General features: G+C 39.6%; 1 protein-coding gene across 1 annotated transcript in view; it reads left to right on the top strand.

Annotated features, from left to right (window-relative positions):
* The window catches only part of PKD1L3 (polycystin 1 like 3, transient receptor potential channel interacting), a 65,186-nt gene that overhangs the window by 8,494 nt on the left and 31,403 nt on the right, over nucleotides 1–25,289 (top strand). The window contains 10 exon segments of the mRNA XM_078149124.1: nucleotides 129–193; nucleotides 195–255; nucleotides 1,663–1,709; nucleotides 4,827–4,991; nucleotides 8,845–8,976; nucleotides 12,610–12,737; nucleotides 12,829–12,955; nucleotides 14,341–14,469; nucleotides 15,027–15,258; nucleotides 22,254–22,447. Of these exon segments, the coding sequence (XP_078005250.1) occupies nucleotides 129–193; nucleotides 195–255; nucleotides 1,663–1,709; nucleotides 4,827–4,991; nucleotides 8,845–8,976; nucleotides 12,610–12,737; nucleotides 12,829–12,955; nucleotides 14,341–14,469; nucleotides 15,027–15,258; nucleotides 22,254–22,447 (1,280 nt within the window).

The raw sequence follows: 25,289 nt of genomic DNA, 5'->3' as shown, positions 1-25,289 counted from the left end.
CAGAATAAAAATTGTTGTTTGTGTTTTTCCCTATTATCATTTTAGTGAAAACCATGATTTTTCATAGACTTTCTCACAGCAAGAGCTATTGATATTACAGTCTGTTTTCTACTTTGGACTCCAAATAGATGCCTTTCAGGACATTGCACATAACCACCATGAAAGTGATGGAAAAGATGCCCCAGTTAACCCAACGATCAAGGAAAAAAAAGTGGGAAATCTCTAAGATGAGACATGAAATTGTCTCAGCTACTGGTTTTTTCCTACATAACCAATCTTTCCTCCCTGTAGCATGCCAGATATCAGAATTTACACAGAAATTTCTACAGTAATGCATAACTCTCTTACATTGTCATTGCTGGATGAATAGTTCAGCCCTAGGGTATGGCAGTGATTATCTCATTTTTAAAGAGTGGAAATGAAATTGCTTTTTTCCTTCACATTGCTGGAATCAGTTCAAGTAATAGGAGAAATATGCTTCTATCATTTAATCTTTCCCTACTTCATATATGAGTCTAGCAAAAAGTGTTATCTTGAAACTCACTCTGGTCACACGAAATGCATAGCTCCAAACCTCAGCAACAATTCTAGTCATCTCAATTGAAGTACCCAGATAAGAAGGGCAAAGTAAAGTGTTTCTATAGTCATAAGCATTAAGACAGACTCAGAAGCCCATGACCCAAAAGAAATCGGACCTGAGCTAAACATCAGGGAAAATATTAATAACACTTTGCATATTACTTACTGTACTCATACAGTCCTTTGATTTTCTCTTCATAACCTTCCTAGAGGACATTGCCATCCTGCTAGGAAATAAGGGATGAGAAAGCAAAAAATGTGTAAGCCCACAGACTTTTTTTTGTAGGCTGATAGTTTTTAGTTATATTTCCATGTAGATAAAATTATATAAGGAAAAGGGGGAGGGTGACAAGAATTTATTAAATGCTTCCCGTGTGCCAGGCACAGTGCTAAGGGCTTTACAAATATTATCACACTGATCATCTCAACGACCCTGTGAGGTAGATGTTGTTGTATTCCACATTTTAACAGTTGCAGAAGCCAAAGCAGACAAAGGCTATGTCACGTTGGCAGGGAATAGAGGCTGTCTTATAAAGGAACCTAGTAAGCTATATAAGCTAGTACTTATACAGTATTCCAAAGTTTGCAAGCTCTTTAAAAATGTTATTTCATGTTATCCTTACAACAACCCTTTGAAGTAGATGCTATTATTAATGATCCTATTCTGCAGATGAGGAAACTGAGGCAGTCAATGGTTAAGTGACTTGCCCTGGGTCACATAGCTAGTAGGTGTTGGAGGCAAGATTTGAATGCAGGTCTCTCTGACTCTAGGCTTAGCACTCTTTCCACTATGCCACATAACCAGCATTATCTAGCTCTCTCTACCTGTAAAATAAAAAACATTTCCTTTAAATGATCCTTTTTACCTATGATAGATAATTAATATAGTTAATGATTTCATGACAATATTCATACTGTGTTGATTTTATGATTAGCTTGACAGCCAGCAGGGAACCAATAGTTTCAGGTTCTTAAATCAGGTGATTTTGATCCCATATTAGATGTTTTCAAAGAAAACACTGGACTTTTCTTTCCACCGCCTTGACTTCTTGAATTCTTGCCTCTTTTTCCTTCCTCTAACAGATCATTATCTTTCATCCAGATGTCATGGGATCATTGACGTTTATCAAGTAAGTGGTTTATGCTCCTAGCACCTGCTCTGGAATGACACCAGTCTGTCTCTTATGAAGATTAATCCTGCTCTAATTGTGCTGGCATAGCTATATTTTATTCTATATGGATATGACTATATCCTGTATTATCCCACAATCATATTCTGCCTGTGAAGAAGGCTTAAGAATAGAGATAGGGACTGGGTCTATGATTTCATTGGTATAGAGACATTCCAGATGAAAAGCTTTTCCATAATTTATAGACTTCCAGAATTTCCTACAGTACTGAGTGGTTGAGGGACTTGACCAGAATAAAAGAGCCCACAAGTGTCAGAGTCTGAACTTGAAACTAGGTCTTCTGGGCTCCTAGCAGGGGTTCTTAATCTTCTTCATGGAGTGAATCCCTTTGGCTTTCCAAGTCAAAACATTATGCGAGGAGATAATCATTTTCATTTTTAAAGACACTCCACCAAAGATAGTAAATTACTTCATGCCCTTACTGTTATGTCTATATGTGTAGCAATTATAGTTTTTGCAAGATACAGTTGGCAACAGCTGTTTCATGTTTCTCAAATAAAGTATGTCGAGGAAAGCTGCCTATCCCTTCACCGCCTACCACACTTCCTTGCATGTGGTGGGCACCCAACAACAATTTATTGAGTTGAACGTGGACGCTGCGGTTTCCAAACAAAATTCCTTACAATTGGCTCTAGGTGAACCCTGTGCAAATGAATAAAGTGAAAGGCTAAAAGAGGATAAAGAAAGGTTTTGACTTTCTCTATTCAGGGTATTAAACAACCAGCCAGCATGGGAACTATCTCTTCATAGTGTAGGTGCTGAACCACCCCATTCTTACCACTCTTTTTTTTTCTTTTCTTTGTTTTGGACCTATAATTTCACAGGTGTATGGAAACCTCTTACAAAGATGCAGATTAGCATTAGTCTTTGTATGGTCTTAGAGACTGTAGGACACTGAGAGGTTATCACACAACCAATATATCTCTTGCCAAATTAATTCTTTCTGAATTTCATATGAGATTCATTCATTCATTCAGGCATGCATTCATTCTTGGAAAGAATATTTGGCAAGAGTTAGGAGACAATAATTTTTATCTTGGATTTGCCACTAATTTATTGTGTGACCTTAGGAAAAAATCACTTCTCTGAATTTACGTTTCCCTTTCCACAAAAAGTGGACCAGGGATATCATGGAGGAGATTCCTGTTCAGGCATGGATTGAACCAGATGACATATGAGATCCCTTCCAAACTCTGTGATTCTGTCACTTCTGTATCAAGATACTCCTTGACCTACTGGCCAGGCCTGCTACATCTGCCCTTTGGATTTCCAAGAAGTAACCCTAAGAGTTTTCTCTTTTCTAATGTGCTTAGCTTGAGATCCCACTGGATATGTTCCACCCTGCCTCCCCCATTGTTAAGTACCAGTTCCTAGCACTTAGTCCCATCTAACCACTTTTCATCAATTGGCTTCTACAAAGAGATACTTACTTCAAAGATACAGAAAGAACAAATGTACAAACATTTGCTCCCACCCTTCTCCTCAACATCTCAAGGGCACATTCTCCCCCACTATGGGATCTGAATGAGAGTAGGCTCACTCTTTTTTTATGGTTTTGAAAATTAATTTATTTTAATTTATCAACAATCACTTCCATAAGCTTTTGAGTTTTACATTTTTCTCCCCTTCCCTCCCCACCTCCCTCCCCAAGACAGCACTCAATCTGATATGGGCATTCCTATTAAACATATTTTCACTTTAGTCATGTTGTAAAGAAGAATTAGAACCAATAAGAGGAACAAAAAAAGAAAGAAGAAACAAAACAAAACAGAAGAAAAAATAGCAAATAGTATGCTTCGATCTACATTCAAACTCCATAGTTCTTTCTTTGGATGTGGCTAGCATTTTCCATGTCTTAGATCCTTGCATTGCTGAGAAGGGCTGAGTCTATCAACGTTAGTCATCATTAGTCATCACAGTTAGGCTCACTCTTAGCACAGCTCCTATATAACATAGGTCCCACCAAGCTCACATTCAATAGCAGCATCTCTACTAGATGAGTCCTTGTCTCAGTCACCACTGAGCTGGGATCCCAAAGATCATTCCCAAAGAAGTCACTCCTTGCTCCTTAGGGCTTCTATAATTCACTGGCCATGGAACTCGTCTCCTGACACTGGAATGCCAAAATGCCCTCCTGACCTTTCAAACTCACAAGGTCAGAGGCTCCAATCTCCTTCACCTATATGGAAAAAGTATACAACCAAAGGCTAAGGACCAAAGCTCATTTCTTAGAGCCATATGCCCCTAGAGGAGAGAGGGTCCAGAGACTCTATCTTTACAGCATGATGTCTCATTGGATGCACTGAACAAAGAAGTCACCAAATATGGACTGAGCAAGAGAGATGGCAGAAGCCAGTTTTGAATGCCCCCACAACCAAAGTGGCTTCCTCATGTTTAGCAGACCAGAACCAGTTCCAGAATGTCTATGCATGTCTCTCCAAGGCACTTGGCTCACATGTCATCATCCCTCTCCCAGAAACAGGCACCTCCATGTAGGGAAGTTCCAAGCAAGCAGATGGGGCCTGCACACATGCCAGACCCCAGTTATACATCCAAGCTATACAATTCTGGGCTCTGATTCTATGCCCAAAACAACCTTAGTTCTTGATTATTCTTTGTAACTCCATTGGAATAAAATCCTTTTTTCAGAGTTTCTTAATACTTTTTTCTTTACTTCCTACCTAGAATATCCAAGTACACTGTATGAATATCCAAGTACACTGTATCATCGGATCATAGATTTAAACCTTAGAGTTAATTGTATCCAACCCCCTCATTTTACAGACAAAGAAACTGAGTCCCAGAGAGGGGAAATAATTGGCCCATGGTCACACAGCTAGTAAGTGTCAAAGGTGAGATATGTATCCAGGACTTCCTAATTACAAGTGCAACACGCTCTCTGTTACACCACACTGCCTCTCAGCTGGTGTTGACTGCAAAGACCTTATTTCTGGTAAAGCAAAAAAGGAGGAGAGAATAAAGTAGAATCTCTCATTTCTATAACTATCTGCAAAAGCAGATCCTTTCATTTATTGTCATTTTCATTATATCTTCTAGCCAACAATACTGTGCCAAGAAATGTCCACCAATATCCTGGTTTCTTCAGGAATGGCCCAGACCTCAGAGCAGATTCTACTGGAAATATCCCCGCCTGCCAGGCAGCAGCCTCTCCCAATGACGACGAAATTTAGCAAGGCTCTGTCTGAAAAGCCTGGGTTGGAAGTACCTGCAGTCCCAAAAGAATCACCCTACCTGCATATCTTCACAACTGATCCAGTATTATTTCAGAATATATCTTATCAGGTACAAAAGGTCAATTAAAGTAGAGAGGAAATAAAGTTTAGTGGAAAGAGAACTAAACTCCAGGGTTTGATTCCTCTCCATGACATCTGCCATTTGATGGCAAATGTCGACCTGGGCAAAGCACATCTCTATGCTCCATTTTCTTCATCTGAGAAATGGGAATAATAATAATAATAATTCACAACTTAAAGGTTTATTGTGAGTAAAGTGCCTCATGTAGCCAAAAGTGCTTTATAAATATCAGTCATTACTATTAGCCCCTGTGTTATTCTGTGAAACTGAGGAAAGAACACTCTCAGTATTTTGCTAATATCCTTGGGATGGTAGATTGGAGAGTTCTTGTCCCTTCATCTCCAAGTAGGACATTACCTTGTCCATTGTTGGCAAAGGTCCCATTCCTCTTACTAAAAATATTCATGAAAATTAATTCTGTAATGTCTCAATCACCTTTCACCCTTATTTTAGAGTGAAAAGGTCACAGAGACTGATGGATGCTCCAGGATGAAGTAGGCAAGATAGGACAGCGCATAAAATTTAATAAAACAAATATTAAAAGGAAAGCAATAAGACAAGGAAAATATGACACATGTCTTGTAAAGTCTTACTATTAAAATATCTATCTTACCTATAAGTAACTGAAAAAATGTTACTGATAATTACATATGAAAATGTATGCCTTACTACTAACTACAGAAATAAAAATTAAAACAATTTTAAGGTATGCCATACACCTATTAAACTAGCAAAAAAATAAATAAAATCGTAAAACTCAGTGTTAGAAGAGCTGTGAGGAAATAAATAGGAAATTCTGAAAATCAGTGTCCTTTTTAGCAGAGTAATCTGGAAATATATAAGAAGTATTATAAAACTGATCAGACACTTTGAAATAATAATTCCATTTTGGGAGACTATACCAAGGAAATAATTCCCCCCAAAAAAGTAATTGTTTACAAAGATGCTCATAGCTATACTATTGATGGTAGTGAAAAATTGGAAACACTCCTTATGTGCCCCCAATAAGGGAAAGGCTAAAAAACTGATATAGTCATGCAGTGAGATGATGGACTTTGACAGAGGTATGGGGCAGATAGGTGGAATAGTGGATAGAGCTCCGGCCCTAGAGTCAGGAAGACTCATCTTCCTGAGTTCAAATCTGGCCTCAGATACTTAATAGCTGTGTGATTCTGGGAAAGTCTCTTCACCCTGTTTGCCTCAATTTTCTCACCTGTAAAATGAGCTGGAGAAGCAAACCACTCCAGTATCTTTTAAGAAAACCCCAAATGGGCTCATGAAGAGTCAGACACAACTGAAAAACAACCTAACAACCAAAAATTTAAATAATAAGTAGGTTGATGATTTTGATACGAAGAAGGTGGGAGTCAAATAATGCTACATGAAAAAAGCAGAAAACAAAATTGTTTGTAAGCACTGATTATCAGTATCTAAAAGTGTATGTGTACATTGACAAAGAAAGGAAGAGAATTTAAAATAGCTTGAATTTGGCATTCATTTGGTTATTTCTTATGTGTATGCTAAAATCATATTCTAAAAAAGAAAATATTCTTCTCCAATTAAAGACAGGGGAAACGGGGTTTGCTGTAAGGTCAGATTTCCAATTTAAAGCCAATCATTGTTGTTGGGTTTTTTTGTCCTTTGTTCTCGAAGAAGACCATGACATCAGGGAGGTGATGCCATGACACGCGAGTGAATTGGATTACAGTGAGGCAGAGCTGTGCAAAGTCACCAGCCTCACCTTCTCTTCCAGAGCCATCTGAGCCCAGTGATGAAATATAGATCAGACAACTGGAGGTGGCCCCCTAAAGCCAGTCTCTGAGTTTTGAAGCCGTGCCCCATTTTCTCAATGTTTTCCCATAGTCTTCCTGCCTCCTGCCAACTGTCGTTTGGAATTTAGGCACTCATCCCTTGAACATCAACTCTTAGGAACTTTTTCCTGAAAAAGTTAGACCAAGTCTAACAGACTTAAAGAATAATATGTGTTCCCCAAATATAAAGGATTTTTTCTTTAAATTCCCAGTTTCACTTTTGAAAGTGAACACACATACTCACATAAACCTTGGGTCAGTCATTGTACATTTCTGTTGTACTTTGCTTTTATTTCACCTCTGGGAAAGAAATACTTAAAGGTAGTCATCTTTTAAAAAAAAAAGCTTCTAGGAGTTCAATATTGAAGCGTGCCACTTTTGGATGGTGTATGCTCCATGTGACGCTTGAGGTGCTGCAATTGCATAAGCAGTCCAAAATGTCTCGTGTTCTGCCTTAATCGTGTAAGTCTGTCACAATGCCAGGTATCTCGTGTAGAGGACAGCAGTGCATTTACTTACCAGAGGGGCCCTCTGGGAGCCACCAATGAAGGGGCGAAGAATCATTTCCCCAAAGGCTGTAGTATCTCTTCTGGCCACCAGAAGGCGCATAGCCTGCAAAGGAGTAGGCTGCTTCCCAGCCATAATGATGTGGGTACAAACTGCTGGCATGAGGGGATTAAATCGAAGCAGAATTTAGGTAAAGGATAATATGAACTATTGTTCAAAACATTATCCCTCATCTCACATCTGGGACAACACCCCATCCCATTCACAGGACACAGGTGCTTAATATACTATGATTGCATCCTTTATTGAAGGCATTGAAAAGGAAAATGTTAAGTTCCCAAATTCCTCCTCCTTATTCTTATTATATCCAAAGAATACCTAAAATCATGGAAGGGGGAAAAGAGAGGAGGGCTGTATATTTGGGACTCCAGCTGCAGGCCACAGTGTATAAATAAAAGAAGGGAGGGCAATCACGAAGGAGGAGCTTTCCAACCTCAGTCTTACTGATACCCCCAAATTCATTAGAGCCAAGTCTTGGGTCCCTGGGACCTTTTCTCTTCCTCATGCACCAGTCCTTGTCTCTGATCCAGGGTCTGGGTCACTGCTGACCTTCTTCCTCCAGTCCTAGTTACAGGCAGATGAGATACATGGGCTGCAGCTGCTTGTGGCCAGCACTGCCCTGCAATCTCAGTCCTCAAAATCAACTGCCAGTCACTCATATGGTGAACAAGAAGCCTTTATCCAATTGCTGTAACTGTCTGTTCCCCACTGGAATCATGGCAACCAAAAAGTCCCCCTGAATGGTAAACTGAAGGAAAGTGAACCCCAGAACTGCATGTCAGTATGCGTTATTTCACCATTTTCCCTGTCCTCTTAGTCAACTTTATGTCTGTTAACCATTTGCTCCCAAGAATGCCAGTGCTGAAGGGGGAGAAGGTCCTTTATGCTTTATCTAGATATTTCTTTTTCCTTTCTTCTGTGTTCTGTTGCCATCTCTCTATCTCCTGAGATAGAGATATGTAAATAGTAATTTGAAAAAGATAAGAATATTTGGCATGGCTACAAATTACAGCAGACAGTGAATGATACTAACAAGAATATCACCATTCCATCAATTACTGAAATGCAATAGTTTGTATGTGCTGTGGAAGTAGGCCATCTCTAGCAAGGTCCTTTATTCCTGGAGAGGTGGCACAGTGGATAAAGTGCCAGGTCTGAAGTCAAGAAGACCTGAGTTCAAATCTGGCCTCAGATACTTATTAGCTGTGTGACCCTAGGCAAGTCACTTTAACTGCTGTTTGCCTCAGTTTCCCTAACTGTAAAATACTAATACTACCTCCCTCCCAGGATGGTTGTGAGGATCCAAATGGGAAATTTGTTAAGCACTTAGCGCAGTCCCTGGTACATAATAGGCCCTTAAATACTTGATCTTTTCCCAGCAGGTCTTCAGTGAAGCAATGAGAAACTTTAACAGATCCATTCATGATTTTCAGTTGGTCCAAAAGCCGCAGAGAGCTTGTGAGATCCTCCAGCAGCTGAAACAGCTTGCTTCCCAGTTTTCCAAGACATTCCAGGTATGAGAATGAATTGAAGGGGTCAAGGGATAGATTAAAGTCAAAAAGGAAGGAAAAGAAAGGGAGAGAGGAGAATAAGAAAAAGTGAGAGTCGGCCTTTCAGTCAAAGCTTTGTTTCTCTCCCAGAGCCTCACACAGTGCTCTGCAGACAGGGAGCGCCTTTAAAAAAAGCAGTTGGTTTTTCTTGTTGTTGTTAATTGGTGAAGGGAAAGACCAATTAAACAAATTTCAAAGGGCAGGAAAAGAAAGTGGGGATTGTGGAAAGAGGACTGCGTGGAGGAAAGCACAGATCCATGGAATTACTGAAGGGAAATATTGAAGAATAAGGCCATCTTTAGTAGTCAAAGCTGAATTTAGCTCTATCAAAGCATTTCCTCTACTTGATCTAGATTAAATTTGCCAATGAGTAGCCATTACTTCATTTTTAAAATGTTTGTCTATTTTAAAGTAAATTTTATTTTATTTTTTTCAATGAATGAAAATCTGCCTTCGCTTCCATCTCCCTCCCATTTCAACCCCCTCCCACACATATATACACTGAGAACAAAAGAAAAATAGAACAACTCCTGTTGCAAATATATTTCTTCAAGCAAAACAAATGGCTTCATTAGCCATATATAAGTCTCCATCTGCACCATATCTTCTAATGAGCCCTATGGAATCATGATTTGTCATTATGTTAACTGGACTTCAAAGTCTCTCAAAATTGTTTGTTTTTACAATAATGTCTAATTATTTATCTAATCATCAGTAATTTAGAGCATTTTTACTACGACTATTTATACTTGTATTTCTTCCTCTGAAAACTATTCCTATCCTTTGACCATTTATGGGAATGGCTTTTATTCTAATAAATTTGAACCAGTTCTCTGTGTTTCTTATAAATGAGACCTTTATCAGAGAAAATTGCTATAAAGATTTTTCCCATTTACCTGCTTATCTTCTAATTTTATCTGAATTGGTTTTGTTTGCACAAAAACTTTTTAATTTTATGTGATAAAAAATGTCCATTTTATCTCCTCTGTTTCTCTCTATCTGTTTTTTGGTCATGAAGTCTTTCCCTATCTATAAATCTGACAGAAAATTTCTTCTTGCTCCTCTGGTTTGTTGATGGTGTCACCCTTTATGTCTAAGTCATGTCTCATTTGGAGCTTATGTTGGTATATGATATGAGATGCTGACTTACATTTAGTTTCTCTCTGAGTACTCTCCAGTGTTCCCAATAGATTCTGTCAAATAGTGAGTTCTTACCCCAATAACTGGGATCTCTGTGTTTATCAAATACTAGACTACTGACCTCATCTGTTTTTGTATATTGTATACAATATAAAGAATATATATTTACAGTATATCTGTTCCACTGATCAACCTATTTCTTAATCAATACCAAACTGATCTGTAATTATGTAGAATAGTTTAGTATCTGGTACTGCTAGGTCCCCTTCATTCTCATTTTGAAAACCTTAAGTCACTATATATAAATATTAGCTGTTATTATTAGTGGGATTGAGACCATGAGTGGTTGCTGCACTTCCAGCTTGAGTGAGATGGGGAAATCCAGTGAAGGAAGAAAGGGAGGAAGAGAGAGAGACAGAGAGAGACAGAGAGAGAGAGAAGGGAGGGAGGAAGGGAAGGAGGGAGGGAAGAAAGGAAGGAAGGAAAGAAGGAAAGAAGGAAGGAATAGTTGCTTAGGGCAGTAAAATTAAATGATTTACCCAGGACCAATATGGAGCAGAGATAGGATCTGAACTTAGGTCTTCCTGTTTTAAGAAGGGCCAGGCCAACTCTAGACAATAAGAGAACAAAAGCAGCATAGTGGGCCTCTAGGTGGCGCTGCAGCGGATAGCGTGCCAGGGCTCGAGTCAGGATGACCTGAGCTAAAATCCAGCCTCAGACGCTTATTAGCAGTGGGCAAATCACTTACCCTCAGTTTCCTCATCTGTAAAATGGGGGTAATAATAGCACCTACCTCCCAGGATCATTGTGAGGAAAAAATGTCATGATATTTGTAAAGAGCCTGGCAAATCATAGGCACCATACAAATGTTTACTATTGTTACTAGCGCTTCCCACATTATAGGTGCTCAACAATTATTTGTCTATTTTATTTTAAATCAACTCTTCTGCAGGAGAGCCCCATTAAAAAAAAAAAAGAATAGGAAGGAGAAAAGAGAGTGTATTCTGTTTCTTTTAGTCTACTACCTAATCTTGTGTAAGCCTTTCATGATTTCTTTTAGCCTAGGAACCCATTTATTAGCCTATCATTTCTTTTTGTTTAATTAAATTAATTTTTTTCAGTTAACAAATGTCCATTTTCTCCCTCCCCCTTCCCTGTAAAAAACAAAACCAATGTGCATGTAGCCCACTCGTTTTCAGGACTATTCATTTCCTCTGCCAACTTAATCAGCAGTGATGATTTTCTCTGGATTCCTTTCTTTTTGTTACATTCAACATTCTATCCTCCTAGCCCACAAAGGTTGACCAGTGTTTTTGAACAAAATACAATGAGAACTCTTCCCTATTAAAGAATATTAAATAGGATTTTTATATTCCTACCAAATTATAACATTATTTATGTCCATTAGAATATCAGGGGATTTTTGTCCCAAGAAATCTACATGGAATTTCTAAAGTATCTTGTATTCCCCAGAGGAAAAGCACTAAATACATAAAAGACAGTTACAAAAAAGTTTAGGGATGGGGTGTGTGTGTGTGTGTGTGTGTACTTATTTGTTTTTTAATATTTCCAGACCAATGGAAGCAATCGCCTTCTCCACCCAAGTGAGCAGTTGCTGAAGGTCCAGTCTCGGAGTGGGAATCATTTCAGTCTGAAGACTCCTGTAACCCTCTGCCTCAGCAACTATGATGTGGAAGGTTCTAGAATGAATATAGTTAGGGCCCAACAGGATTCAATGCAGGTGGGAGCAGAATCTTTAGCTACTGGGTCTAAATGCCAATTCCAATCACCTCACCTCACTACCAATCATATTTTTCTTCTGGGATTTTAGAATAATCCTACCATGAGAATCACTGCTATAGAAACTATACACTGAAATCTTCCAGGGTCCCACACCCCAACCATTCATCAATACTTTTCCTCTCAATACCACTGAAATCACATACCCAGGACGTGAGCAGTTTAGAGAACACGTAAACATGGTTCTTTTTAGAAAATTAAATATTCAGGGCAGCTAGGTGGCACAGTGGATAGAGCACCAAGCCTGGAGTCAGGAGAATCTGAGTTCAAATCCGCCTCAGACCAAACACTTGACGCTTACTAGCTGTGTGACCCTGGGCAAGTCACTTAACCCCAATTGCCTAAAAATCAAAAAAAGAAAAAAGAAAATTAAATATTCTCCCTCATGATATTTCTAGGGTCAGCCTTGGCTATAGGACAAAGAGACATTTCCTTGATTATCTCTCTTACTTGGAATTGGTTGATCTATCTTTAGTCAGCGTGTGTGGGGGGGTGTTTTCTATGGGGTCTCATGAGTAAAATGTACTTTTTCTGCTCATCTTTGCTCGAGACTTGGTTTTCCCTCTGTCTACACTGTCACTTCAATCATGCACTATTGGGGGTGAGGTAGGGAGGAGGATGGGACGCAAGGCAGATGGCATTTTCCTTCAAATGCAGATAGAAGACATGTTAGAAACATCTTTGATAGCCCTGAGGAAGATACAGGAGGTCCTCATTCTGGCCAGCCAACCTTCAGAGTCTTCAATGATAGTGACCTCTTCTCTTACTACTCTGATGCTACGAAGGCAATGGAGAAGGGAAGAAGGGGAAAGCTCGCTTTAGAGCTCTGGTTTTCAGAAGAAAAACATAATTCCATCTTCTTTTTCTTCCCCTCAGCCAAAACACATCAGCTTTATCTTCAAGTTCTTATACTCTTGGCTACCCAGCGTCTATGCGTTTAAGCCTCCCATCGGCCTCTGCTTTGGACAATCTCCTGAGTAAACACCAAAGTGTAAACATTCATGTGAGTGTGAAGTTGTTCCTGAACAGAAGCGTCTGTTCTGATGGCCAAGGGTAAAGTACTATGCAAACGTGACATTATTGTTACAAATATAAGCTGGCCAAAGCAGTAGGTGACATTATGCACGCAAACCCTGTGGAAATGTACAGGAGCAGAGATGCTTATATGCTGCAAGCTTCTGAATTTAACTGAAGGCCTGTGCTCAGTGAGAAGCAGGCTGGCAAAAGGAGATGGATAGTGGGCCAGCCTCAGAGTTATGAAGACCTGAGTTCAAATCCTGCCTCAGACACACTGGCTATGTAACTTTGGGGCATCGTGCTTGACCTCTCAGTGCTTGCCAATGTGTATTGGTAGAATGAGTCGCCCATATCATAGGAATTTCCCATATCAGTGAAATTACATGTCAGGTTCCTATACCTATTTGTATTCTGCATGATCTGAATGATTTCAACTTGTTACCCTCTAAAATCTCTTTCAGGAAGACTCATTTTCCTGAGTCCAAATCTGGCCTCAGACACTTACTAACTGTATGACCCTGGGCAGGTCACTAACCCTGTCTGCCTCAGTTCCTCATCTATCAAAATGAGCTGGAGAAGAAAATGGCAAACTATCTTTGCCAAGAAAACCCCAAATGGGGTCAAGAGGAGTCAGATACGATTGAAATGATTCAGCAACAAAAAAAAAAACCCTCTATTCAGAGCCATAACTAGGTTGGGATGTCAGGGATTATACCCTAGGATGCCAACATCTAAAGCCATGCTTGTGGTCTTCTCAGCTTGATTTCCTCTTACTTCACACTGACCCAACCCAGGGCTAACACCCTCAAGGTTCCACTTCTCTTCCAAGCCTATCCTTTACCACCATACCTCCTGCCTTCCAAAAGCTTACCTCCTAAAACAGGGGAATCAGAGGTCCAAGACCGTTGCCTTCCTCAACTGCATTCACCCTGGATACAAGGATACCCTAGTTATGGCTCTGGACCTTCTAATTTAAATGTACAAAAGTTGAGAAAATCTGAATAATGTTGACCTGGCACGTGATCATATCAATAGATAGCATTTATTTCTGTGGTCTCCTAATTAACTTTAGGCACATCACTAATCCTTATCTAGAGATCAATAGTGTTTAGCACTCAGCAAAAAGGCGAGTCTCCAGGTGTGTGGTAAGGCAGAAGGGCAAGATTATGGGAGTCGCAATAGTGTGACTCATCTTTTATTAATTTTCATTTTCATTCCTTTCTGTGTTTCAATGAGAGAAATGTTTGTATTTAATTTCAGAAGATATTACTATAAATCCCCTCAACATTTACTCTTAACTTCTGATGCCTGATATCTGTCACTATATTCCCTCCACTGAGGTTGTAACAGTGGTCTTCTCCTTGTCTTTAGGTTACTGGGCTGGCTTTCGATCCCTTCAAGCATTTTGATGAGCAGGATATTGTTGGAAGTATTGGAAATGTATTACTCACCTCTAATCATAAATCTCTTCAAATCCAAGACCTGTTGGAAGAGTCAGAGGTACATATTGAGTGTCAGGCCCCAGGCAATAATAGAAGAGAATGAAAGCACTTAGCTATGGAGGAAAGAAATTGTTTTAATTGGATGGCACTTACCTTGTTTTGTTACTTACATTCTTGCTATGGAGGCTGTAACAAAAAGATGTAGTGCCTTAGACCTGGAGGAGAAAACCTCAAGACTCAAAGTCTATCACAGTTCTAGGTCCTAATCCTATTCCTTCGTGTGAAATCATATTGGTTTTTGTTTGTTTTTTAATTCATGGCATATGGTACTTGTATTAGGGCCTGAAGGGACCTATGTGGGCAACCAATACAACAGCTCTCATTCTAAAATGTTTTACTGGATAATGGGGCATTTACTCCTTAGGTCTAAATATATTCTTGAGTCTTCTAACATTGATGTCTGATAAATATTGAAGTGGGAAGTTTGTTTATTTATTATTTATTACCTTCATAGTAAAGATTATTTATTACCTTTATAAACTCAATTGAACATGACTCCAGAGCATTGATGAACAGCCTCAAATCCTGAGGACAATGAATCTTTTCTTATTCTAGATAATACTCTGGAGAGATGGCAGCATAGAAACCTATCCCACCAGCTTCAGCATGAGAACAGACTGCTTTGTGATCACAATAAACATCACTTTCCTAGAGGAATCTCTGATAGTCTGGGTAGAGCCTGAAGATCCTCTTTCCATCACACTCTACCTTGGCTTCCAGTATCAACCTAATAGTACCCTTTTTCATCTGAACATCACCTTCCCAAAGGAACAGATATGGGAGAAAGGTAAAATCCCATCAATTATATTATAGTTCAGGAGTTTCAGGATTGGAAGGAACTTCAGAGGCCATCTATGAAACTCATTGATATTTCACTAAATCCATAAATTAATTTAGGTAGCATTATCATTTTTATTATATTGGCATAGCCTAGCCATAAGTGATTATCTCTCCAATAATTAAAGTCTCCTTTCAAAGAATATTTTGTAGTTGCACTTAAATAAATCTTATGCACATTGTGGTAGATGAACTCCTAGATATTTATGCATTGCTAGTTATTTTAATGGGATTTCTCTTACAGTATCTTATTCCTATTTTTTGCTACTACTTATAAAAATATTAATGATTTTTGCTGCATTCTATTACCATGGTGAAGCTATTAATCTTCTCAATTAATTTCTTTGCTTATTCATAAGGGTTTTCTGAGTTGACTATCATGTCATCTGCATACATGAACAATTTTTCTTTGCCTGTGTTTACACTTTTTTATTTTATTCTGTCTTACTGCTATAGCAAGCATTTCTAGAATTATATCAAATAGTAGTGGAGAGGAAAGCCCTCTTTGTTTCATCCATTTGCATTGAGAAAACTTCTAGTGTTTATTGCAAACAATGTTAGCTCTTGGTTTTACATATACGCTTTTGAGAATATTGGAGAAGAGTTCTTCCATGGGGGTATGCTTTTTAGGGTTTTAATATAAATGAATGTTGCATCTTGTCAAAGGCTTGTTCTGTATCTTTTGAAATAAGTATGTGTTTCATTAATTTTGTAGTTTATATTATTGTGCCAATTATTTCCCTAATGTTGTGCCATCTTGCATTCCCAACTTTCACATAGTGAATTATTTTCTGAATGTATTGATATAGTTTCCTGTCAAGGACTTATTTGCTGCATTAATATTCATTAAGAAAAATAACTAACATTTACGTAGTGCATATTCTGTGCCAGGTACTTTAAAATTACTCTCCTTTTGATCCTCACAACCACCCTGGGATGTGGGTGCTATTATTATCCCTATTAAATTAGATGAGGAAACTGAGATTAACTGAATTGCCCAGGGTCACACAGTTAGTAAATGTCCAAAGCCAGATTGAATTCAAGTCTTCTTGACTCTAGTCCCAGTACTCTGCTAACTGTGCCACCCATTGATCTGTACTTCTCTTTCTCTGCCTTGTCTCGCCCTAGTTTGAATGAGGACTGCTATTTGTCTCATAAAAGGAGACTGGTAGAGTGCCTCCTATCTTCATTTTAGGGGTTTTTTGTTTCCTAATTGTTAATTACTTCCTAAATATGTAATATAGTTCACGTATAAATTCATCTAGTCCAGGGTTTTTATCTCCTTTTTAGTTCATGTGTTGCTCGCTCAATTTCTTTTTCAGAGATTGGATTGTTTAAGGTTTCTATTTCTTATTTTGTTGGTTTGGATTTTTTTTTTTGGTAAATATTCATCGACTTCCACCAGTCTTAGAAGCTAGGAAGACTTGGATACAAAACCTTCCTCTGACACATACTGGCTCTAGGCAATTTCCAAAAATTATAGGTCAGAGAGATAGTACCAATCTGCACTGGGAGAGGGATTTTTTTTTTCACTTGGGATTTTACACCAATGAAATCACAGGTCCAATGCTTTTCTTTATCCCTCCCCTTTTGAAGCTCAGATAAGAATGTAGCACCTAGGATAGAGCTCCAGACTTGGAGTCAGGAGGACCTGAGTTCAAATCTGGCCTCAGACACTTGACATATACTAGCTGTGTGACCTTGGGCAAGTCACTTAACCCCAATTGCCTCACCAAAAGGCAAAAAACCCAAAACAAAACAAAAAGAATGTAACACTTGGTCATCCCTGCTCCTCCTACATGTACACCCTCCCCATCTATTGTGTTTCATTGACATCAATTTGTGATGTCCCTCTCGACTATATTTTCATTCTATGCCTTTCTTTATTTTTTTGAGATACTCCCAAAAATATTCCCAAGAACATTAGCTGTCAATGGAAGCAACAAGGTATAGTGGGAAGTATCCTGTAAAGCTAGTCTGAGGACCTGAACCTTTCCCTTTATCTCTTACTCCTTTTGATATCCTGACAGACTTCCTTTGAACCTAGCACGTCAATGACTTTCTCTTTCCAAGTGTGTATGGTGGAATGATGTTGCTTATATTAGCTGGACTGACCCAGCCTCTAACCTGGGGATGGCTGGAGCCGATCAGAGCAGGCTAGAGATAGGAGAGTCAGGAATCAAACAGAAGTTTAATTTCAAAATGTGGGAAATAGTTTACAAGCAAGGAGGCAGATTAGACACATGTGCTGGGGCCCTGCCCCTAGTGGGAGGACCTGCCTCAGTGTGCCTGAACCTTGATTTATATGTTTGTGGCTAGACAAAGAGTCAAACAGAATAATACAGCAACAGTGGTGGGGCACAACAACAACAGTGAGGCAAAGTTGTCTAGTGACAAAAAGTCCGCTCATAGCAGGGCTTCGCAGCTGGGCCTGTTGGTGCCTGTCCAAGCTCAGGGACCATCAGTTCCAGAAGGTGAAAGCAAAGGATTGTTGTTATGGCAAGCTCAGGGCACATGTTGCTTGCTGGGCCTTAGCTCTGGAAAACAGGATGTCTCCTAATAGTGTCTCGACAAGTGTTTAGTTTTTGCCATATGTCCACATGGGTCTGTCTAGATACAGCTCAAAGGAAGGCAGGAATAGGTATCTTTAGCATATCCTCCCCCCATCTTTTCAAGGGAGATTTTGATTCCTGTCAGGAAGGTTGGAGCCAGAGGCTGGCCTCTCTACTCTCCTCAGACAGAGGGGATACTAGGCTAGAATTGTATCTATCTACTCCCTTAAATATTATTAGTCTAAGAGAAATAACATTTAGGTTCAAGCTACAGCTCCTGATCACTGTTCCTTAACAGGGAAAGAGGACCCCAAGCTCTATCCAAGGCTTGACTCTCTTCCCACCAAATGCCAATTCCACAATGAATACACATAGCAAATAACAACTAAATCCATTTATTCAAGCCAACAGCAAAAAAGAAATCAGAGAAAGAATGCACATGAAAATATATGCCAGACAATACAGATTGAATCAGCTCTCTCTCTGGGAGTGAGATAAATCAGCTCAACCAAGATAGTCTCAGATCTCCCCAAAGGGAAATTCCATGAAGTCTCTAGTGTAGCAGGCTAGAGATGGGCGCCATGGCAGAGACTCTGTGGTTCTCTACATGTCAACTTCTTTCCAGAGTCATTGAGAGTCTTTGTGGACCTGAAAAGAGGTTGGAATCATTCATCTTCTCTCTCAAAAATGGATCCAGAACAGCCAAGGATCTCTATTCTCTCCCCACTCCCACCAACTCCTCCACTCCCTCCCCATTCCCATAGGCAATCTCTACCAATAAGGAGAGTCCCATACAACCGGCCCTTTGAGTCAAAGGTTTCATGAGCAACTCACTACATATTCCTTTTGTGGGGTGTAGTTCTCTTTTCAAAATTCTACTATACACAAAAGTCACTACCTTGGGGAAAAAGGGAAAGTAAAAAAGTGCTTATTCCTTGCTGCTTTCAGAGCCTAGGGTGCTTCCCAGCTTGTGGTTTCTAGGGGTATCTGGATTCCAAATTCATTGTCAGGCTTGTAACGGTTCAATTTCAAATCTCTACTTTACTCTAATTCCTCACATAGCGCTAAGCCCCCACCCAGGTCAGCTTCTACTGATCCGATAGTCTTCTTGTTGAGGTCAGATTTGGGAGAGCGGTTTGAGCGTGAAAGAATTCACTTAGACATTCTCAGTAACCAATAGGAGCTATTATTTACATGAGAAAGCAACGTGGGTCTCATTAGCAAGAAAGCTAATTGAGATGCTGATATTTGGGAGGACCAGGCTTATATAGACAGAAAGCTATACAGCCTATAGATGTTCAGGATGACGATGTAATTTTAGGGTTTTGTGGTGGTTGAAGATTAAGGAAGAATTTTATGACACAAGATGAGGGAGATAGTTAACAAAATAAGAAGGACAGGGGGTACAGCTAGGTGGTGCAGTGGATAGAGCACTGGCACTGAAGTCAGAAGGACCTGAGTTCAAATTTGGCCTCAGACCAAACACTTGACACTTACTAACTATGTGACCTTGGGCAAGTCACTTGACCCCAATTGCCTTAAAAAAAAAAAAAGATGGGGGACACAGGATAAGGAAGGGAAAAAAAGCAATTCTTTTGGTCTTACAAGATAAGAAGTTCTGTGGTCTTTCAAGATAAAAGGAAAGGGACTTTAGGACACCCTCAAGTTACAGGATCTCAAATTACAGGATGGACTACAGAATGAGCCCAAACCCCTCAGGAGGGGTTTCACAAAGTACTGGAAAAACAGCTCTTAATGTTCTTTTAAATCTTAGAACACCGAATGCTGTATCTACACCAATTCTGACTCCAAACAGGGAATGCTCTGTTTTCTCTACCACTCTCTATCTGAAAGCTTTAAGTAAGATATAACACATAGCTCTGGATTTCTGTTGATCAACAGTTTATCACATTTGGGAGCTTAACAAGAGGCATCTAGGACAAAGGTTAATGTCTCTCAAGCCCAGAGGAAAGCAAGTGGGTTTAAAGTGAGTAAATGACCCACAATGCATTTAACTATCTCCAGGGAGAGAGAAAAGGAAGGAAGAAAGTAAAGTTAAAATCTATCTTTCAAGCCCAAGCTGAATCAGTAGTGAATTTACTCAGGACATAGTTTTTGCTTGAAACATCATTATTGTGTCTCTAGATTTACTGATTTCTTCCTTAAGAGTTTATTTCTATTTCTTTGATGTTTTCAGTATTTTCACTTAATTCTCTGATTGTTCTTCTGAGTCATTTTGGAGATTTTTAGAGTTTCTCCATTGTCATTTCATGGGTCCTTGGAATATTGGCTCTATTATCAAAGTCCTTCATAACCTAGCCCCCTTCTACCATCCTAGTTTTCTTACATCTTACTCCCCACATGTCCTCTTTGATCCAGTGACACTAGACTCCAGGCTGTTCCACCACTAAGACACTCCATTAGCTCCCACCATTTTCTTTGGCTGTTCCCTGTGCCTGCAATGCTCTTGCTCCCTCCAACTCCTGACTTCCCTGGCTTCTTTTAAGTCCCAACTAAAATCCCACCATCTATAGGAAGCCTTCCCAAACCCTTCTTAATTCCAGTACCTTCCCTCCATTATTTCTCATTTATCCTGTATATAGCTTGCTTTGTATCTATTTGTTTGTATGCAGTCTCCCCCTTAGACTGTAAGCTCCTTGAGGGCAGGGACTGTCTTTTGCTTCTTTTTGAATCCCTACCCCTTAGCACAGTCAGTGCCTGGTACATTATGATTATCTTCATCTTCCTAAGGGAATTTTTACACAATTCCCTTTGCTGCAAAGAACTTGTCCATCAAGAAGGCTCTTTTTAAAAAAAAAAAATTTGTTCCTCTCTCCTCCTCAGTTTTTGCCTTTTCATTTAGTTGACTTTCTATGGTATCATTGCTGAAAATGTGCTTAGCCTCAGTCCTTTCCCTTCCAAAAACCTAGTGATGTTGTTCCCTACCTCCAGCCCTTGACCCCTATTATCTCTTCTCTCAGAACACCAAGATTGGATGACAACTACATCTCTTAAAGGGTGAAGCTGACCACTTGGAACATAGCTTCAAGGACACCACTCTGAGCAGCCACTGTAGCTGGGCCTATTTTATCTCCAGCCTTTCCAGGCTTCTAGGCTCCAACCTTCTTACTGCCTTCTTTGCCATTCCTCCACATTCTTGCCCTGTGGCTGTCTTCCACACCTGACTCCTTTCCTTTTTCTCCAGGTCTTGAAGCTGGTTTGATTCATGTACTGCAACTTGCTCTGGGAATAGGGTTCCCCTTAGGACACTGCCAAGCAGTGCCTACAATTATAGTAGCCATGAGGGTTTTCAGAGCTATCCCCAGCTGCGTAAGCAGGGGAGACTAAGGGTGGGAATACCACAGGACATCTAGGAATAACAGGCTGATGAGCTAGTCTTAAGTCATTTTTTTTCTATAAGACTTACATATGGAGGGCTCTTTCACATTTCCTTTCCTGCAATTGCTGAATTTTCTGCATCTTTTTCCCTGTATTATCTGGGCTAAGAGGAAAAATGGTCCTAAATTCCCTCTCTGTCCTCTTCCTAGAATTCCCCCAGTCTGACTCATCTTGAGCAACACTGTCCTCCAACCTGTCTTTTTCAGACGAACATCTGGTTCTCCATACTTCCCTTATCTTGTACTAACGGAACTGATGTTTTGAACCCAAATCTAATACTTTATATAATATATAAATATATATACATAATATATAATATATATTTATTGATATGTAATGTATAATACTACTATTTATCCTTCTATCCTATGAGTAGTGGCTGTACTTCCAGCCTGGGCAAGACAGGGAGACCTAGTCTCAAAACAAATTAAGAATATAGAAAGAGAGGCTCTGATTCTTATAATCTAGCTACACAGATTTTCACAATCTAGCCAATAGCCCACAGATGCTCAGATTCCTTAAGAGTCTAGCTAATATGGCGCATCTTCAATAAACCTTGTCTTTGGCTGAAAGAAGGCTTGGGTCGCATTCTTTTGGACAGGAACTGCGTGTTGTGATTTTGGAGTCCCAGGACCCCTGAACCCCTAAACTGCATTAATAGGATGGTAGAGATGGAAGCAGAAGCAGCATGTGTAGTCAGAGTCCTATACTTGGAGTTAGACAGCCTGCGTTTGAGTCCCAATGGTGTACTTTGGGCTGTGCCAGTCTCCTGGTCTGTAAAATGGGTGAGCTGAACTAGAAGGCCCTTAAGATGTTTTCCACTGCTAAAAATATGATTCTTAAGTAACATCTCTAGTCCAGTTCATTTGTCTGGCATTTGGTGGGACCCAGGATCTTTTACTGGTCCTAACATTAATTTGTTTTGTGCTGCCAAGGTAATTGTGCTTACGATTTGTTTCTGAAGAAGTAACCAAATACTATTCTCCGTTCTAAGGTGAGAAGTACTCATGGGGGCTTTCTCCAGAAAGTCTGCAACATGGAACAGGTACCTACTATATAACAGCTGTGCTGAATGAAAGCAAGAAAGACCCAAAGCAGACATTCCTGAGATTCTCAGTCACCACAGCTGCCACTCAGTGTTATTTCTGGGATCATCACAACAAGACATGGAAGAGTGATGGCTGCCGAGTAAGAAAGAGATTTATTCCAGCCTCTGGGGTGCCTATAAACCCATACTGCTGATATCTCATTATGGACAGCACAGCAGAAGGAAAAACCCAGGGGCTAGACTGGTGTGCAGAAGGAAGGAGGGTGCTGTGCAGAGGGGATTGGGACTAGCTTGGGGGATTGGAAGGAAATTGAGAAGTAGCTTTTTTTTTTGTGGCTACTTTCTGTTTTCTTCTTGCCTTTTTAACAGTCACACTTGAGAAATGCTGAATGCAACTGATCATTCTGGAAAATGCTCAGTGTAACCCAGGTTTCAAGCCTGGGCAGCAAGCAGCATGAAGGACACAACTGACATGAGGAAGTATAGGACCAATATAGACCGACCTGGAAAATGTAGAAATCTCGATGCTCCCCCGTGGGAACAGGGGTCATTCCACTTTGACAAATGTGAATTAAATGAGCCAAGGCATGTAAAGCACTATATGAGTGACAGCTACTACTACTAGTACTACTACTACTACTACATTTTAAGTAAAATGAAAGCAAAAAATTTTCCTACTAAATAAAGTTAGAGGACTTTAGTGAACAAAAATAAAGAATCAGCTCCCCCTTCTAGATGAGCTGACCCTCTTGTCTCACTGCCTACCTAAAAAGAGTACTACACCTTGTAATAAAACAGGGCCTGGTTCCATAATTAGGGGAGGTTCTCTCTAAATTAACAATACAAAAGAAGTAATAAGGCATGCTACAGTGGCTTCTAAACTCTTTTGATGGCACATCCCATCTGTGAAATGTTTTGAGCAGGTGCCCCTAACACATGTATATTTACTTATTAGTAAATCATATCTATGTATTACTATTCTAATATTTATTTATACAATTTATACCATGTACATAACACATTATAAAATCTATGCATTTCATATGTTATATAATTTATACATTATAAGATTTACACTAAAATATTAATTAAAAAGGATGAAATAGAGGCAGCTAGGTGGTGCAGTAGATAGAGCTCCAGCCTTGGAGTCAGGAGGACCTGAGTTCAAATCCAACTTCAGACATTTAACACTTACTAGGTGTGTGATGCTGGACAAGTCACTTAATCATGATTGCCTCACCAAAAAGAAAAAAACAAAAAACAACCAAAACAAAACAAAACAAAAAAGGATGAAATATTTGTTCCTAGCATCAATAGAAAGAATAGGAGGAGGAATAGAGGAAGATCTCTGTTCATATCCTGCCCCTGATGCTTACTTCCTGACTGTCTGATCCTGGACAAGTCACTTACCTTCCACCTGTATCCGGACAGAGAACTTGGTGGACCTAATGCTATGTAGGAAATGAGTTATGTTTTGGCTTGCGGTCATAATTACTAAGTGATGTGGATTTCTTATCTCACCACACAAAACTAGTCTGACAAGGAGGATTGCATGTAAGATGCCCAGTCAAACATTGCTCACAGCTCTAAGAGTCCCATTAGAAAGGAACCCCTGAGATATAGAAGGAAGAGAACATTTGGGGGAAACAAGATTTTGCAGAATTTTGCTTTCTGGGGGTTATCAGAAAGTTAAATGTATGACATTGTCAGAAAAAGTAAGTCTAAGTCATAATGGCTGCACTTTTTCTCCTTTATCTGCAGAATACTATACAGATATTAATTAAGTAGGCAAATTCTACTTAGAATAATTGAATTTTACAACTGGAAAGGCCATTAAAAATTATCTAGTCCAACCTTGTGTTTCTTTGCCGGACTTCTGCTGCCTAAAAGGTCATTATTGGAGTGCAAGAAAGAGGACGGATTTAAAAGGCTAATGAGCACTCTGGATCTTGTATGGTTAAAGTGGCCATTGATGGCAAATTCAATTCACTAAAGCATTCGAGAGAAATGAGCCATGTGAGGCCTAGCCAAGAATGTGTTGGACTGAGAGGTAGGAAGTTCTGGCTTTGACAAAGGCATATTTACTTCAAAATATAAAAAGAACACTTCCCCCAGCAGCTTGGGGGTATAATTCCCCCAATGCCACCTCGGTCTCTAGAGGGAAAAGAGGGAGATTTAAGCTTGAAACTTAGCCCAAGTGTGGTCCAAATCCCACATCAAACACTTAGGATCATAAGATCTTGGAATCAGAGCTGGAAGAGGCCCAAGGGGGTCATTTAGTCCAAACCTCTCACTTTTTCAGAAGAAACTAAAGCCTATCTGGGTTAAGGTCATATCAAAATAATAATGATAATAATAATAATAATAACAAGTATTTATATGGTACTTTACAGTTTATAAAATGCTTTACAAATATTATAGGATTTGATCCTGGAAGGTAAGTGCTATTATTATCCCCATTTTCCAGATGAGGAAACTGAAGCAAGCAAAAGTTAAGTGACTTGCCCACGGTCAGATAACTAGCAAGTGTCTGAGCTCAGATCTGAACTCAGGTCTTCCTGTCTCCAGATCCAGTGCTCTATCCATTGTGCTTTCTAGCTACAGGTAGTAAATGGAAAAGTTAAATGTGAATGCTAGTCCTCTGATTCCAAATCCAACGTTCCTTCTACTGTAGCTCATTTAATTATGTTATGATTCTGAACGCGCCACTGAAACTCCATAAGCCTCCATTTCCTCGTCTGCAGACCTCACAGCATCGAACAAATGACATGTGCAGTTGACTCTGTCAGGCCCAGGCCTGTTACATGGCCCCTCAGGGGTATATTCTAGGTTTTGTGGGTGTTTCTTCTCTACTGCCATTGACTTCACCCCTTACTGGCTGTTTCCTCTATTTTAGAGGGGGAGGGCAGTGAATAGGACCCCCGGTTCCATTTAACCATTTGACATTGGATTAGCTTTTACAAAGGGGTGGTGCAGTAAGTA

This window comes from Phascolarctos cinereus, unplaced genomic scaffold (assembly GCF_003287225.1).
Source record: "Phascolarctos cinereus isolate Bilbo 61053 unplaced genomic scaffold, phaCin_HiC Scaffold_2;HRSCAF=192, whole genome shotgun sequence".
NCBI classification, from domain to species: Eukaryota; Metazoa; Chordata; class Mammalia; order Diprotodontia; family Phascolarctidae; genus Phascolarctos; species Phascolarctos cinereus.
The sequence above is the reverse complement of the archived record's forward strand: the minus strand, read 5'-3'. Positions and strand labels throughout refer to the sequence as shown.